At 40.0% G+C, this 17090-nt stretch overlaps 1 protein-coding gene across 1 annotated transcript; it reads left to right on the plus strand.

Moving 5' to 3' along the window:
• Nucleotides 1-1145: 1145 nt before the first annotated feature.
• On the plus strand, nucleotides 1146-16513 carry LOC147892688 (proline-rich receptor-like protein kinase PERK3). Its single transcript, XM_087386765.1, has 12 exons — nucleotides 1146-1812; nucleotides 2031-2191; nucleotides 2305-2381; nucleotides 2481-2631; nucleotides 3675-3827; nucleotides 4543-4600; nucleotides 11222-11358; nucleotides 11480-11526; nucleotides 13104-13235; nucleotides 15144-15204; nucleotides 15298-15390; nucleotides 16505-16513. The coding sequence occupies exons 1-12, from the start codon at nucleotides 1146-1148 to the stop codon at nucleotides 16511-16513; spliced, it is 1746 nt and encodes a 581-aa protein (XP_087242891.1).
• Nucleotides 16514-17090: the final 577 nt, after the last annotated feature.

A 17090-nucleotide genomic window follows, 5' to 3' on the forward strand; every position in this document is an offset into this window, starting at 1 on the left:
GCCTCGTTTTCTCCCATCTTGGACCATCTTGGACCATGGCCTCAAGATCTAGAATGAGAATGGGATATTCTTTTTTAGTGATTAGAAAGCATGCAAAGATGATATTTGTCTTTTACCCCATCTTTGAAACATATGAAATGATGCCATGTGTCTTCTCCCACATAAACCATCCCTAGTTCTTTTGAGTTTTATTAGATGTTGGGATGGGAATAGGATAGAAATACATTAGAATATGCATGGACCAACTTTTCCCATTTTCTATTTCTTCACACCCTTTGTAAGGGAATGTCTAAAGTGTAGTGGTTGGTTTTATCTCTCGGTGTAAGGTGGTCTAGGATGCGAATAGCCTCAACTTTTGACATCTTGGACCATCTTCTCACATCTTGGACCATGGCTTCAAGACCTTGAATGAGAATGGCATCTCCTTTGTTAGGGATTAGAAAGCATGGAATGATGACATGAGGATTTGTTCCGATGTCCTAAACATTTGAAATGATGCGAGTGTTGTCACCCATCCCTAGTTCTAATTCACATTTGTTCCCATGTCCTAAACATTTGAAATGATGCGAGTGTTGTCACCCATCCCTAGTTCTAATTCACACTGGTGGTGGCAATGGTGGGACGGGAAGAGGGATAGAAATACATTTGAGTATGGATGGGTTCTCACAATGTGCTAAGGGCCCGTAAGGAAAGGTTGCTTTTATCTCTTAGTGTAGGGTGACGAGAAGTCCAATACAAGAGCCGGCCTTGTATTGTTCTTATTTTGTTGTTCTTTACAAGAACGCTTCCTGTTTCATCGGCCAGTGCTGCAGCCCAACTTCAGCTAAGCTTCCATCTGCCTCTCTATCTCACTCCACATGCTCCAGCTTATCACTCTCCCATTAACCAATGTCCATTGATTATTTCATGTCCACGCCCATTTAAGTATTAAGCTCTAGCTTCCATGTGAGCGTAGTCTGAGATTGAGACCGAGAGCTGCAAGAGGTTGAGACGAAGATCGAGATCGAGCTTCAAGCCCCTGATCTGCTGGCTTCCATGAAGCTCGCGCTGTCTTTCAACCGTGTACTGCTGGAGAAATTGAGTAGCTGAACGAGCGAGCTCTAGTCCTTCCGACGTTTGTGTTAGGTTCTTCTTCCACCACCGAAATGTCGAAGCTAGTCTACAAGTCAAAAGCGCAGTCCTCCAATACTGAGCTATCGCGCAGCACCAGCCGTAACAAAAATATAGCGGCAGTGGCATGCATCGACGCGGTCACGTTCACCAGTACTTGCAGAATGGCTAGCAATTTCTATATGCCCAGTTCGCCGGAAGATCAGTCTGTTCACATTCCCTACACTAGAACACCCACTGCTCTTAGCAGGCTAAGATCGAATGCACAGATATCGCACTCGGGAAACCCCGATCGGCGTCAAAAAAACGATATTAGGGGAATGAATGAAGAGTCGCATTCTCCTCAGAAGCAGATGCCCCCCTCGTGTTCCGTCTGTCAGAAGCCTTTTCAAACCAAGAGGCCGCCCAGACGATTCACATTCACGGAGCTTAGAACCGCTACAAAGAACTTTGCACAAAACTGGTTCTTGGCGGAAGGAGAGAGGAACTTCGTGTTTAAAGGAGTTCTGGAAAGTGGAAACGGCACTGTCGCTGTCAAGATTGGCACCCAGCAGAATGCCGGCTATCATACAGAAGTTGAGCTGCTGAGCTCGGTCCGTCACCCTAACGTGATATCTTTGGTTGGGTACTGTATTGAAGACGCGAGACCGATGCTTGTGTATAACTTTATCTGCAATGGAACCTTAGATTGGCACCTTTCAGGTATTTCACCCCTTAAATGTATCACCTCTCTCATAAATCTCGCTTTCGTATGTAAGAAGCATGGCTATTAGCGAAGCTTTCTTAAATTGGTCAAGCCGGCCTGTGGATTTATTTGGCATTCTGTTAACTATCGTGATTACTGCATGCGCGTCAACCACATCAAGGGTAAGAAGTTAATTATATCGTTGTTTGTACTATACTTTATGTTAATGTTACAGGCCGCAACCCCAATGTCTTGACGTGGGAAGCTAGAAGGCTAATCGCTATCCAAATTGCAAGGGGACTGCACTACCTTCATGAAAATTGCCAAAAGGGTTGTATCGTACACCGTGATATCAGGCCAAAAAACATTCTCTTGACTCACGACTTTGTGCCTGTGGTAAGTTGCCTAGGTGTCTAAAGTATGTGTACCAAGCTTAGTTGCTATGTTGTCAAGGCTTGATATGAGTGCAGAGAATTGCGTGTCTCACTGATGAGTCAACCTCTGAACAGATCACTGGATTTGGCGTTGCAAGACGAATATACCAGGGAGAAGAAGCAGAAACGACGGTTGTAGTGGGCAGGCCAGGGTAAGGAATGAAAGTCTCTGCGTTGATAGTAGTTTACAACCTAGTGATAATGGAAAGCAGATTTGGAAGATCACATTGGAAATGAAACATGATATACAGCTACACGGCGCCGGAGTATGTAGAAACTGGGCAGCTGACGGAGAAGGTGGACGTGTATTCGTTCGGAGTACTGCTGTTGGAGCTGATCTCAGGGCGCAAATTGGTGGTGAGTGCGGCGAGTCCACAAGCTCAATGTTGTCTCATAGAGAAGGTAAATACTAAACATTATATTATAGAAAGAGCTCCATGGAAAGCTGTCCCTAGAATGTCTTCTAGAGATTAAAGAACTGCATGGAAAGCTATCCTTCGTTAATCTTCCTCCTTGGATGTCACTCGTTAAGCATTGCTCCTGTTCTTTTGCATTGAGGCCCCTATACTCCATCCCTCTTCAAGACATTCTCCTATCAATTGCCTTCATTAAGCTCTTATATCAAGTTCTTTTGAAAAAGAAAAGAAAAGAAAAATGGCCACTCTTTAATATTCGTCCCAATGGAAGGCATGCTATATTAGAGTTAAGAGATGAATTTATTTATGAGAAGAAGTAAGGCATGTTTGTTAAGTCTTTTCGGAGCAAAGCTTCCTTTTAGAGAACAAATGTGGCAGTGAGATGTGATGTTAAAAGCTTGAATTATTTCTAAGAAAAAGCAAGATGTGTTCTTAAAGGATGTTCTTTTAGGAAAGCACTTGATGATTTAAGCATCAAATGGTCTATAGGCATCTAATTTGTAATTGTCAATCTTGGAGAGAGAGAGAGAGAGAGAGAGAGAGAGAGAGAGAGAGTTAAACTCCTTATATATTACACTTTGATGCAACAAAATAAACTTGAAACTCAATTTCCATTGTGTGGTTCTCAATATTGGTGCTATTACTACACATCTTTTATATATTAAGGAAGTGTAAGGACTCCCTTTAAGGAAAAAGCTCCTCATACATAAGGGGCCTAGCTTGTGTAAGCATTGAGGCCCTTATAGAAAGGGCCTACTTTGTGTATACATTAAGGCTCCTATATTCTAAATACCCCCCACTCCATTCTATAGAGGATGCATGTAAAAACATCCCCTTATGCCTAGATTAAGGCTCCTATATTCTAGATACCCCCTGCTCCATTCTTTAGAGTATGCATGTAAAAACATCCCCTTATACCATACACATCATGTGATTATTAATCTTCTATGTGTGATATCACATGCTTGCCCAAATTTACACTTGTAAAGAGTGAATGCCTCAAGTTTTGATATGTGGATGTTTATGCAGGCAAGAATCTTGGAAGACTTTTCTGCTGTGGTGAAAGATGTTCTAGATCCAAGGCTCAAGTTGGAATACAATCACTATGAGCTCCATTGCCTTGTCACAGCAGCCTGCATGTGTACTAGGAAGGATCCTTCAGAGAGACCTACAATGTATCAGGCAAGCCATACCTCCAGTCTTGCATATTATTCAATTTATCCCTCTCACCTTCATTCATGTTTATATCATGCACCAAAGCAGTCAATACTATTGAGGGAATATTTAACATTTTGAAAGGCTATATGTAATGCGTAATACCTTCTTGAGACCACCTCTCTCTTGACTTCTTCAGGCAATGAATCAAATCTCTCTCTCTCTCTCTCTCTCTCTCTCTCTCTCTCTCTCTCTCTCTCTCTCTCTCTCTCTTTGTGATCTCGCTCGCCCTCCCTCTCTCTCTCTCTCTCTCTCTCTCTCTCTGATCTCGCTCGCCCTCCCTCCCTCCCTGCCTCCCTCCCTCCCCCCTTCTCTCTCTCTCTCTCTCTCTCTCTCTTTCTCTCTCTCTCTCTCTCACTCGCTCGCTTGCCCTCCCTCCCTCCTCGCCCCCCCCCCCCCCTCTCTCTCTCTCTCTCTCTCTCTCTCTCTCTCAGATTGCATATATTGAAGCTCTAGAATAATTGCTCCAATAAGTCATAAGTTTGATGGAGTGGTTTATAAACTTGAGGGGTTTTTTAGTCTAAGGTCATTTATTCTTACCAAGCATCCATATTAGTGGATGCATTTATTCTTGCCTCTATTGAAGGTTTCATTATTCAACAATCTAGTGCATACTTATTCAAATTATCAAATTTATGGTTTCATAGACTAACTCATAAATATTTGGTGTTTCTTACAATAGATTCTTTATGCTTTGGAGGATGCACGTGAAAGATCGGTGTCTTTAAATGACATAAGATGTAAGAAAGATGGGAGCATGCCCAGGAAGACACCTCTTGCTACTACTACTAAAGAAATATTCAATCACAATTCCCCAAAAAGCACATCACCTATAAATCAAACTTTGATGAAGATCTCAACACCAAAAAACAAATATATCCAAATGGACAGATGAAGTCTTCAAAAATTAGGATTTTTTAAAACACAAATAATGATTTACTAGAGATGCCAAAGTTTGTTACACCCTTTATTTTCTTGACATTTTACTTATATATGTTATAGAAATAAATAATGTGGCATTGTCAATTTTTGACTTCATCAAAAGTTAGGATTTTTTAAAACACAAATAATGATTTACTAGAGATGTCAAAGTTTGTTACACCCTTTATTTCTTGACATTTTACTTATATATGTTATAGAAATAAATAATGTGGCATTGTCAATTTTCAATGTAGCTTATTACTTAGAGAATGCAAAATGTCAAAATGTTTTTTGAATTTGATGGATTTTGAAATAAACAACGATTATTGTTTACAACATGATACTTTAACATAAACATCAAAGCTAGGTTGGAGCAAGGCTTTGATAGTGTCAATAAATGCATCGATAAAAGCATTGATATAGGGTCTACAATTGATAAAATAAAAATTTGGATGATACATTGTGGATCATGTGTATAATATGGATGATCTAGAAATATTCTCGAAATATTTGGATATAATTCACCATTCGACCCAAAGAAGCATTAGATTATTCCCTATCATTTGCAGCCTAGTTTGATGCATCTTGTAAAGTCAAATGCACACCTTCCTATCATATCATTCGAGAAATCATAGGATAAGCTCTCCAAATTCTTTTTCCTAGAGAGCAATTTTTTTCTCTCCCTCCTGCCATAGCTCACCGACAAGCTATGCTCGAAAACAAAAATGTCCCCTCCTAGCATAGCTCACCATTGAACTATGCCAAGGGAGCCCACAAAAATTTCATCTCCATGCCCTCTACAAGCATAGCTCATCGGAAAACATGCTAAGAGGGGGATAAAATTTTCTCTCTAGGAAAAATAATGCCCCCTCCTAGCATAGCTCGTCGGTGCACTGTGCTAGAAGGGGGCAAAATTTTTTTATATGTCAAACCTCTAATGAATGATGTGGCTCAACAACATTATTTAGGCTAGCCTAGCCTAGCCTATTGTGTCTAATATGGAGTAGGGAAGCTAATAGCTATGAGAGGAGGGAAACCTAATGACTTGTAGGGAGGTGGCTTGAGTGTGGGAATCTCGAGGGTGTCACTCATCATATGTAACCCTATCACGTGAGTTCAACAGAAGGATTTTTTTAATTTCTAAAATTTACAAAAATAAATATACATAAGGGACTATTTAAAATAGGTTTGGAAAAAATTTACAGATTTGTATAGAAAAGGGGTACAATTTATTAATGAAATTTTTTACAAATAAGGGACTTTAAATATAGGCCTTGAACGCATGTGATATAGAGGGTTTATACATAGTGCCCCCCCCCCCCCCCCGAGACAGGAATAGGGAGCAGAGGTGACAAGAATGAAGAATACCATAAACAACCATTCTCGATAACCCCTTTTATCACGATTGGATTCAATAACCATTACCGTCTCTTTGTGTTATACTTGAGAATGAGCATAGAGGTATTTATCAATGTCTTGCGAGACATAATGCTAGGCAAGTACTTCATTGCTGAACTTTACACTAAAAATTTTATCAAATTGTTTGTGGCATGAAAAAGTCAATTCAAGAATTCATTGTGCCCTTATGAGACTTAATATGAATCATGTAATAAAGAGAAATGCATTATGCGACTCACTATGGGAATAGATTCATCCAAGAACAATTCCAAATTTATTAGAACTTGAACTATTTTAACATGAGAGCTTACAACACATACTTTTGCAGAGGTTTTGAGTGCGGGCTCAGTGCCAATAGTCAAGCTGACAATTATGTAAAACCATTAGATAAGCAAGCATTGCAATAGGGGACGAGCATTTTCCGAGCAAAAACGTACGAGCGATCTGAGCAGTGGACCTTTAGTTAAGTCTAATTTGATACCTTCAATATATATATTTTTTCAATACTCCCTCGGCACCTCAGGTGGTTTTCCTTCAATGCAATTTGATGGTGTCCATGTGTGGTCCATGTTATCCCCACAAAACCAAATCAATTGCCTTCGAATGCCTGCTTTGGTGTTGATTCTCCCAAAAAAGCTAGGTGCAGGAACACCTCTCTTTCCCGTCCTACCCTTGTGATCTATCAATTTGTGGCATTTGATTCCTTTGTCCTCTAAGTATCCTTGACATCTCACCTCACTACCTGCATTAGTTCTTCTTATAGCCCACATAGTCTTGTGTACTACCTCTTCTTCAACATATTGATTTGTTTTCAAGATTGGTGTGGTATTTTGTTTTCTCTTTCTTGGCTGATTTACATACTCGTATTCTGGACGATGTGAATCATTTGCATACACTACTTCTGAGAAAGATTTTGACCGCTTCCTTCTCACAGTCTTCAAATCACCCATACAATCTTGACCTCCAATAGTTTCCAAACTAGGTCCACAACCCAAGTGTAGTCCCTTTAGATATTCTGTGTATCTTGCAGTTTGCAGCAAAGCACCCGTCATATCTGTCTCACAAGCATTTTTTAGTGTGACATATTTCACTCCGTCATTCGATGCCAACCAACTTCCATGCACTGACTCTACAAGGTTGGCTCTAGGAACTAAAAACTGGTCAGATCCCTCCATGCCCTATGTGTGCCACAACATAGATTAGTTTCCAATAATCAAAAAACAATAAAGTTGTGAATGAAATAACAATAGACCTACCTTGAGAATGTATTCTCCCCAATGAGCCACTCTTGCATGCCACCACACAATCCATGTTTCTAAAATGGAGATGTCCTTCTTATGTGCATGATGCTTGAACCACGAACGGAGGTTTTTCAACTCGATGTCCGCAGCTTCTTGAGATGGAGCATTCTTCCACTGTCTACACCTTAGCTTGAACTCCTCATGATCAAATGATGGAAGGAACTTAGCATGGTTTTCCAAGCTTTGCTCCCAATGGAATAAGCAAGATCTCTCTTTTTCTTTGAGCACCTTATTGGCATCACCATTGAATACCATTCTAATTGCACGCCAATTTGCTTGTGCCTCATCAGCCATAAACCCTTTAAATTGAGGCTTTGGGAATCCCTCCTTCTCCATGACTCTATTTAACATTTCCCAAAAAAGGATCTGGGCTTCTGTATCCTCAACCTTGAAATCCCCAATAGCAATAGTTTGTAGCTCTTGAACAAAAGGGTTATAAACATGGCATGCCATTGTATTCCAATCATGCATACGTTTGACAAAATCAAAGCAAACCCAGCACGATCCTAACTCTCCACCTGGCCTCATCTTGTTCACTAGATCAACACCACTACCATGTCCCTTGGTAGACATCTTGAAAACATGACATCTTTCAAATGAAGAAAATTCAAGTTGTCCAGGGAACACCATGCTCTGAAAATAATCATATACACACTTTCTAGACCTACAGTTAAGAACATGTAGCATCAAAATCCCATTACTTATTTTTCATAAAAACTTGAGTACTTTTAATCACATTAAAAGGACAAGTATGCACATACCTTCTCTTGTCCAAAGTTGGAGTAATCTTCTCTAGTAATGATGTCAATTCAGCATCACTCATGGCTTTTGGATCATCTTGAATGACGGCATCCAATATTATTTTTTTTGCTAATGTTTTTTGCAAGGCTTTAGGTCTTCCCATCCCATCTCTTTGTATGAGCTTAGTCAACCTAGCCTTAACTTCCTTCACAGCACCTCTAGAACTTCCTTCACCAACGGGATGCAAATGATACCCTGAGTGTATAACACACCTCTTAAATTGTGTATCACCCTTGGGTCTTGCTCGCAGAAAGGACGAGCATCACAATGCAAACACTTAAGAGTACTATTTTCGCCAACATATGATCTTTGAGGACACACTCGTGAAAGTCTCCCTTGCCAATGCTTCTCATTGGCCTCTTTGGTTCTCTCCAAGTGAGGACAAAATATGTTTTTGCATTGTAGATGCCCACCACATCTTCGAATTCTAACTAAACCATCAAATCCTGTCATATTACTTGTTATATCATCCGTCCAAACATGGCTGTCGTATTTGGTTTTTGTCCCCTCAGCACAGTTAGGGAGGTCCGAAGCGGGAAGCTCAAACAAAATATTGCCATCATACTTTACTGGAAGTGCATCAACTTCTTGTATTGTTGTTACAATGTCCATAGCTTTTTTGAGTGCACTTCTTGCAGGAAGGTTTTTCAAGAGAGGACCAAACTCATGGTCTTATCGGATTGTTCATCTACTTGTTTTTTATCCGACACTTCCTTACTGATTTCTGTCAAAAGCTTTAGACCTCTAACAATGAAGGTGGTTCCAAACTGAGTGTCAAGATGAAACAAGGACTCCTCACCTACAAAGGGAACCTCAAAGGACAAGTCGTCACACTTGCTATCAAGTAGTTGATGCAAAGAGATTGAGCTCGGTGAAAGTCCAAATGCTAAGTGAAGGTATTCCCTACTAATGCGTGCAACACCATTAGTTGTTGCAACTTGCAGTGTCTTCGACCTATTGTCATTGGACACAATTGCAAAATCCATGGAGCTTATGGAACACAATCTCCCTACCAGTGTTCAGATCTATTGCTAGCAAACGAGGCACAAGTGAGCAAGCATGTGAGCAACAGTAGTTCACGCACTTGTCTCCTTTCGAACTCTATACTGACCAACTCTGCACTTGTAGTGCAAAAGCATAGAAAGAGGCCATCATTGTTCTTTGATACTAAATCAGCTAGACGATCAAACTCATAATATAACCACATTCATTGCCACCGCCACGTCCCAAGCACACAAGTCCTTGTAACTACCAATTCAGAAGAATCTACTCATATAATCAATTCACAACATTCAGTCTGACCGCCCACGTTCCAAGCACTCAAGTTGGCACCCCATTTATCATTCATTGAAACTTTCTCTAGGATGGAGAGGATGGGGAGTCATAAAAGAGCCATGTTACTCAAGGTTGATTTTTCCAAGGCTAATGCACACGAAAAAGAACCACTACAAATTAGTTTCACTGGCGAAACTATATTAGCAGATGCAACTAGCTCAAAGAATGGATGGGAGGTGCTGACGGAAGCTTGGATGGAGGGTTTGTCAATTTCACTACACTAGCAAGTTTCAAGTTTATGGGAGCTGTTGCTTATATCTCTTACAGTTTCGGCAATGAAAAATATCAAAATGTCAGTACTTTACTCTTTAGGATACCTTTGCCGAAGAGGCCTTAAATGGGTGTATATCCCTAGTCTAATTTTTATTCTAAAAACAATCATACCAAAGGATGGAATAGTTGCGAGAGAAAAATCATGGACATGATGCCATCATTAGATCTAATGAAATAATAGAGCTAAAGAAGGTTAATGGATTGAAGGTGGTAGGAAAAAGTAAAGACATCGCTGGTGAAACACTATTGGAGGCCATTTCATTTGGAGTTCACAACTATAGTTGCGCTGGCGAAACTAAACGGGGCAGAAAAAGGGGCTTAGCGAAGGAGGAAGGTCGAAGGGAAATGGAGAGGGAGAGGGAGAAGGGGAGGCAGAGGCAGAGAAGTGAAGACTAGTTTCGTTGGCGAAACTAGTTACTAGTTTCGGAAACTAGTTTCGCCAGCGAAACTAGTGAGGTAGTTTCGGAAACTAGTTTCGCTGGCGAAACTAGTGAAGACTAGTTTCGCTGGCGAAACTAGTGAAGACTAGTTTCGCCAGCGAAACTAGTCAAGACTAGTTTCGACTGCCCTAGGACGACACCTCCTCCGCCGCCTTTATCTCCACCTACGCCTCCAAACGCCTACGCCTCTATCTCTGCCTACGCCTACACCTTTATCTCCACCTTTATCTCCGCCTACGCCTCCAAACGCCTCCAAAAGCCTCCGTCTCGACCTTTATCTCCGTCTTTATCTCCGCCTCCAAACTAGTTTCCGAATCTAGTTTCGCCGGTGAAATAGGGCGAAACTAGGTGAAGACTAGTTTCGACTAGTCTTCACTTCACTAGTTTCGCTGGCGAAACTAGTGAAGACTAGGGCTCAAGAAATCCGTGGACACTGGGGGGGACAACATGGGATAATGGATTCCCTGTGCTATTTCTCGAGTTACCTGCAAGTTCTCTAAGACGATGTTTCCTTTGGAGGGCCAATGAGAGGGAGGCCGATTTGATTCGATTATTACAGGCGCTTCCTTGGGCAAAGACATGTACTACTTCAATCGTTCAACAGATATGATGAAGATTGCAAGCATGCATTGGCGGAACGACAGGTAAATCTAACAGTTATTCAAGGCAAGCGCATAGGTGATCGACAATCCTATGAGACCTGCATCGTAAAATCTCGTGATTCAATTCAAGGCGTGAAAAGATGTTCGATTGCTTTTCGATGTGACTGTGAGAAGAAAGAGGAGACTATTGAGCCGGAGAGACCTTCGTCATAGTGAGCGAATGTTATTAGGTGATTGAGAGGAAGATGCATTTCACGATTTGACAATATATTTCCCTCCTCTTGCTCCAGCTGCTGTCGCCTGGAAACCCAAACAGCCTCTTGTGATTGACGATGTGCAAGTCGATCCGCCTCAGGCAGGAGAGGTCCGAATCAAGATAACGCACACATCTCTCTGCCACAGCGATGTTTTCTTCTGGGAAGCTGAGGTATCCCACACCTTCGTCGTTCTTACTGCCGTTGTAATCGTTTAATCGATTTCCAAAACTGTTGGAAAGAGTGGTGGATATCAAAAAGGGTTTCAGTTGATGTTTCTCATGTCTAGCGCAGGCCCTTGTAAACTTGTTTCCTCGCATCTTCGGTCACGAAGCAGCAGGGTAAAGCTCACATGTAATAGCTATCGGTTCATACCTCTGGATATGGTTTCGCCAGCGAAAGTATGATCTTGTCTTCTTCACACAGTGCTAGTTATAGTTGAAGGGAGCCTCACCCATAACACGAAATGTTTATTCTTAACTTGCATTTTGTTATCAGAATAATGTATTGAGGAACTCCTTTTTTTTCAATCATTTAAAAGAAGTTTCCTTTGGCAAAACTATGAATGGCATTTTTATTTAATCATTTGAAAGATGGTTGCACTCTGTCATTTTTCATTTAATCATTTCAAAGATGGTTTCACTATGTCATTTATTTGTTTTTCTTCTTGTGCAGGTGAGCTTATTGAAAGTTGTGCAACAAATGCCTCCAGTAAGTTTGGTTTCTTTTTCTTTTTCTAGTTGCATTTCACCTTTGCATTTTTGCAAATCTTGTAATTGAGTTCTTCGAACGTGTAGAGAAAGAAACGTGATGTGTCTAGTCCTATCACAAGGAAAGGTGGTAAAAGGAAGAAGCAAGAGTCAGAGGTCAAGAATGAACTGAAGGAGCTTGAGCAAGTTGACATTGAAAATGATATTGAGGATCCTGGGGACAACAAGGATAAAAATATAGATGATCCATCCAACAAAGTAGGAGTTAAAGATGATGTGGAGGATATCATTCCAGAGTGTGTTGAGAGACCTTCAGGTGCAGATATTTTAGAGCTTCTTACAGTAACTAAAGAAATTCCACCTCCTCAAATTCCCTTGTGTCGTTGTCTCATAAACCCAGTTGTGCGTCAAATTAGGAATGATTTGACCATTTTGAAAAGAGCATTTGAAACAGAGGGATACATTCCGACCAAAGGATCTTTTATTCTATCTATCAAAATGCCTGATGGGTCTTCCAAGGATGTTGATGATGTCACAAGAGAACGTTGGGACAAGAATTGGAGCTTAGTTAATGATGAGTTTGAATCAGAGATAATTGGCACACCATGGAGCTTTCTATCAAACAAAATGTTCTTCGTGTGGGAAGGAAATCATCGTACGGCATCTTGGATGGAAAGCATAGAAGAGCTTTACACAAATATCAAGTCTAGAAACATTAGAGTGCAAGCTCAAATTATTGAACCGGAAGCAAAGGATGAGCTTAAGCTTGTTGCTGCTCTACAAAGATTTAACTTGTAAGCCTTGTTGTTTATGTTTACTATATTGAGCAAGAGGGTTGGATTATTTGAATAATCCTTGAGATGGTAAGTGCTTGTAAATGAAACCAATTTTGATCCATTTAAGTCAATGGTTGCAGGCTTAATGAAGATGCAATTGTTGTTACTAATCTCAAGGATTATTTGTACCACACAAGCACACTCGTATCCTGTGATGCTCAATATTTTACTCAGGATTTTAGTGAGGAGGAGAAAAAAGCTATTGAGTTGGCAAGACAGAAAGAGGTTGGAAGTGGACGAAGGGTGTGGTATCCCCTCACCCAAACTATTCTTGGGAGGATGGTATTTGCTATAAGTATTAGTTCTTTAGTTTATATATTTTGCTTTGTGTTCCAATAACATTATGATGAGATTATCTGTTTATGTTGAAAGGGGAAATGGAAATCAGATTTTGAGGCTCAATGCAAGAAATTGCATTCTTCCATGCCAAAGGATGAGAGAGAGTCCAAGATTCATGAGATTAAAAAGACTGTGGGAGCAACATATCGAAGAAAAATTACACGGGTAAGTTTTCAATTTACCAAATTTTGTATTTATAGATCACAAATTTGAATTTGTAGTCCACAAAATTCTACGTTTTATATCTCAGATATTTGAATTTATAGTTTGCAAATTTGAATTTATAGTTTTCAAATTCTAATTTTACAACTCATAAACCATAATATATGATTTGAAAATTATAAATCTATAGTTACAACTTGCAAATTTTTAGTTTGTACTTTGAAAACCTTAATATATGGTTTGTTGTGTGTATCAAAGTCTCTTCTAAAACTTTACTATTTGGCAGATGCTTTCAATAGTCAATCCTTCCCATGGCAAGGAGTGGTTTAATATCCTTTGGAATTTACCATTTGAGGATACATCAATGAAGATCACTTTGGAGAAGCTTTACCAAGTATCAATTGCAACCTGTTCCAAGGCAAAGCAACTATCTATTCTTTCTCTTCTTGGTGCAGATGACAATCTAAAGGAGAGTTATGGGATGCCTATGACTGACCATGGTTTCATACCTTGGCTTGCAAAAGAAGTATGGGTGGACCATGTGTTGGCAGATGCTGGGCGATTGCTTGACCAAGTGATGAAATCATCAAGCATTGAGGGTGCAGCTACACTTCCAGACAGTCCTTCTATTCTGGAATACTTTGATGGCATTATAGTGAGACACAGGCCTTTTTTGTTTGAGCCTTTAGCTTCATTGATGACAGTTGTTGTTGTTCCATCCAAGCAAGTTGATCTTACAAATGCCAGCAGACGATTGGTTTACAGGTGCGTTTTGGCTTTCGTTTTCAATGGAAAGATATCTTTGTAATACCTTGCATTCTCTTATATTATCTAAAAATCATTTAGGTATCTCCATTATCTGGCTGCAAATAAGAGTCTTAAGGTGGTACCATCCATTTGCAAGGCTTGGATTATGCTTGCACCTACTACTTATTGCATGTACACCTCTCATATTTTTAGAGAGAATAAGCATAAGGATGGTCATATATTGCTTACGGAGTGGGAAAGGAAGCACTGCCCTTGGTGGATCGAGATGAAGGCTGGAACATGTATCGAGGAAGAGAAGGAAACTTATGATCGCCATTTAAAAGGTGAGTGCAAGTCAAACTCGGGTTCGTCGGGCAACATGGATGAGGCACAAAAGAAGAGGCTTGAAGAGGAGCAAAAAGCAATAGTAGAAAAGCAAAAGGCAAGTCATGTGACTCCAAATAACAAACGTAGTGGAAGACCTAAACCAACGGGCACTTCTAACACAGGTCTATTTTCTTATAACTCTTTCTTTCATGTTTCAAAGTGATTAGAAGCTTCCTACAAATTTAATTTAGGGTTCTTTGTTATTGTAGATGATGATCCACGAAAGGAGGAGTCTCTTCTTAGCAAGAAAGTGTGTAATACGGATATGGTTTATGTTCCTTTGTCCACTTTCTCATCATTTGCAACTCGTATCTCACAAGAAAACTACAAAGTTTGGGAGTATGATTATTTATCACTTGGAAAAGAAGTTAAGCAATACAAGTACGATGGGGCTTTTCAAATCATAAGAAATTTTTACCATGAACTTGGTGGCATGAAGAAGTCATGCAATGGAAAAAATGCTGCATGGAGTGTGGATTTTTGCTTGATTGACCTTCCTACAGGATCTATAGTGAGTGGAATCAAGGGTGGAATCCCTGGATGGAACATTCTAAATGAGGAGCATATCTCATGCTCACTTGCTATTGCTTCATGTGTGATGGATGATTATGGATGGACATTGGTGATGTGTTCACCTGTATCCACTTCATTCGTTGAGCGTTTGGCAAGACAAATGAGACTAGAGGTTTCTTGTAGGTGAGCAATATATCACAGTTGATAATGTCTGTTTATGTGAATTGCATTCAGCTATTGGTATCTTATAGTTAGTACATGTAGATGGATCGTGGAGATGGGAGATTGCATTGATGTTGCGGATAATGTTGGCTTTGGTGTCAAGGTATGTCATTTGGCTATTTACATGATTGTCATGTTCTTGTTTGTTCGTATTTTAGTATTCTCCATTAACTTTTTCAATCTATGTTTTATGTAGATTACTGCCTTTCAAATCCTATTGTTCTCTAGGATTGGCAAGAAGGCACATCACTATCTTGATAGGGCAAATAAAGTTTCCCAATCCCTTAAGGTGTGCATGGACAATTATTTCATCACTCATTACTTGCCTTCAAGTGTACGGTGCATAAAAGAGGGAAAGGGTGGACAGTGGTGTGGTGGGTTGGAGAAGAGTAGCTCCATGATGTTGATGTTCATGGAGTTGTTGTGTCCGATTGGAGGCTCTGTGCTTGAGCTTGGTGCAGGTACAGCACCTGGGATGAAAGCAGCAATTCACTTAGGACGTCCATGCATGGCAGTGGACAATGACAAAGAGATTTGCACAGGATACTTAGAAGGCATGCTTAGAGACAACTTCACAGAGGCAGGGCCTTCAACAAGTGTGAATCAAGCAGTCCTCATGATAGATGATGAGGAGACAGACTATGACTTTGATGCACCTCTTGATTAGTGAGTAATTTATTTGATCTATGTGTATAATTTAAGCATGGTTAGATACTGACTAATTGAGCTTAGTGTTCTGCCTTGCTATGCAGAAGATGGGGCTACCCAAATGGCAGGAGATAGCACATTCGATTATGAGTTGGTGGAGAGGCATCATGGACGTCTAGACTACATAGATGACTTGGCTGATGAGGTCTAGAGAGCATGTCCTGGCTTTTTATGGATTGATGCAAAACTTAATTTCTCATGTTTTCATTATCATCTCATGTAGACCTGGTTTCTTATGGATGGATAGCCATTACCTTCTTATGCAAACCTTAACTTCTTATGGATTGATAGATTATGGCTTCTGAATCATGTGATTTTAATGTTCTTTGACCTAATAATATGAACATGTCATAGTTGTTTTGGAAATGTATGGCAAGTTGTAATTTTTAGGTTTGAATTTTTAGGTGAATTCATAGATTACATCTTTGATTGTTAAAATATATATCCGTCCCTCTATTGAGTTTCGAAAGACTAAAAACAAATAATTGTTGGCAATCTCACAAGCTTGAGGGGAGGTATTAATAAGCATATCTACTTAAAAGTGAACAATGCCACTAGTCCTAATTTTGTTGGCATGTTGAGGCTTATAGAAAATACAATGAATGTGCAAATATAATACACACAATTGCATCATGAGAGCATTCAAACCAAGGGTATATGTCTTTGGCTCTTTGTACCTTGGTACATGCATGCAGCTAATATGAGCGCTGTCAATTGAGGTTTTTAAAAAAAGATATTCCATAAAAAAACATTCATTCAAGTATAACTCCATTGAGTGTTGCTCAGATAATCCGCTCAAGGGTTTCCGCTCATAATATGTACGCACCCCATTGCAATATGCATCCGTGCTAGTGCAATAGTGTATCTAATGGTAGTCACGTGATTGTTCGTTTCCAATAAGCATTGTTTAGGCATATTCTGCTCACTCCCTAATGCTTATTTTTCTTGTGATGCTAGCAATGGAGATAATTTCCTTTTACAAATGGGGAGCTTTGTCCATTAAACCAATCGAGATACAGATCAACTGGATACAGTGTGATGCAGTGTTTTTGTTTCCCAATTTCTTTTGCTAGGGACCGAGTGGAATATGGTTGTGAGTGATTGTTCATTTCCAGTAAGTATTTTCTCATTAAGGGAGGGCAAAGTCAGTTGTAGGCTTGTGGAACGGACACCTAAATGTCCAGCAAAGCCACCACAATGTTTGCAAAGAGTACATTTTTTATTTAACTTTTGGAACAACCCCCAACGTAGTAAAAGAGAAAAATAGGTCCCCCCTTAGAC

Source organism: Dipteris shenzhenensis, chromosome 16 (genome assembly GCF_047967505.1).
Source record: "Dipteris shenzhenensis isolate YYH24624 ecotype China chromosome 16, Dip_SZ_1.0, whole genome shotgun sequence".
Classification (NCBI taxonomy): domain Eukaryota; kingdom Viridiplantae; phylum Streptophyta; class Polypodiopsida; order Gleicheniales; family Dipteridaceae; genus Dipteris; species Dipteris shenzhenensis.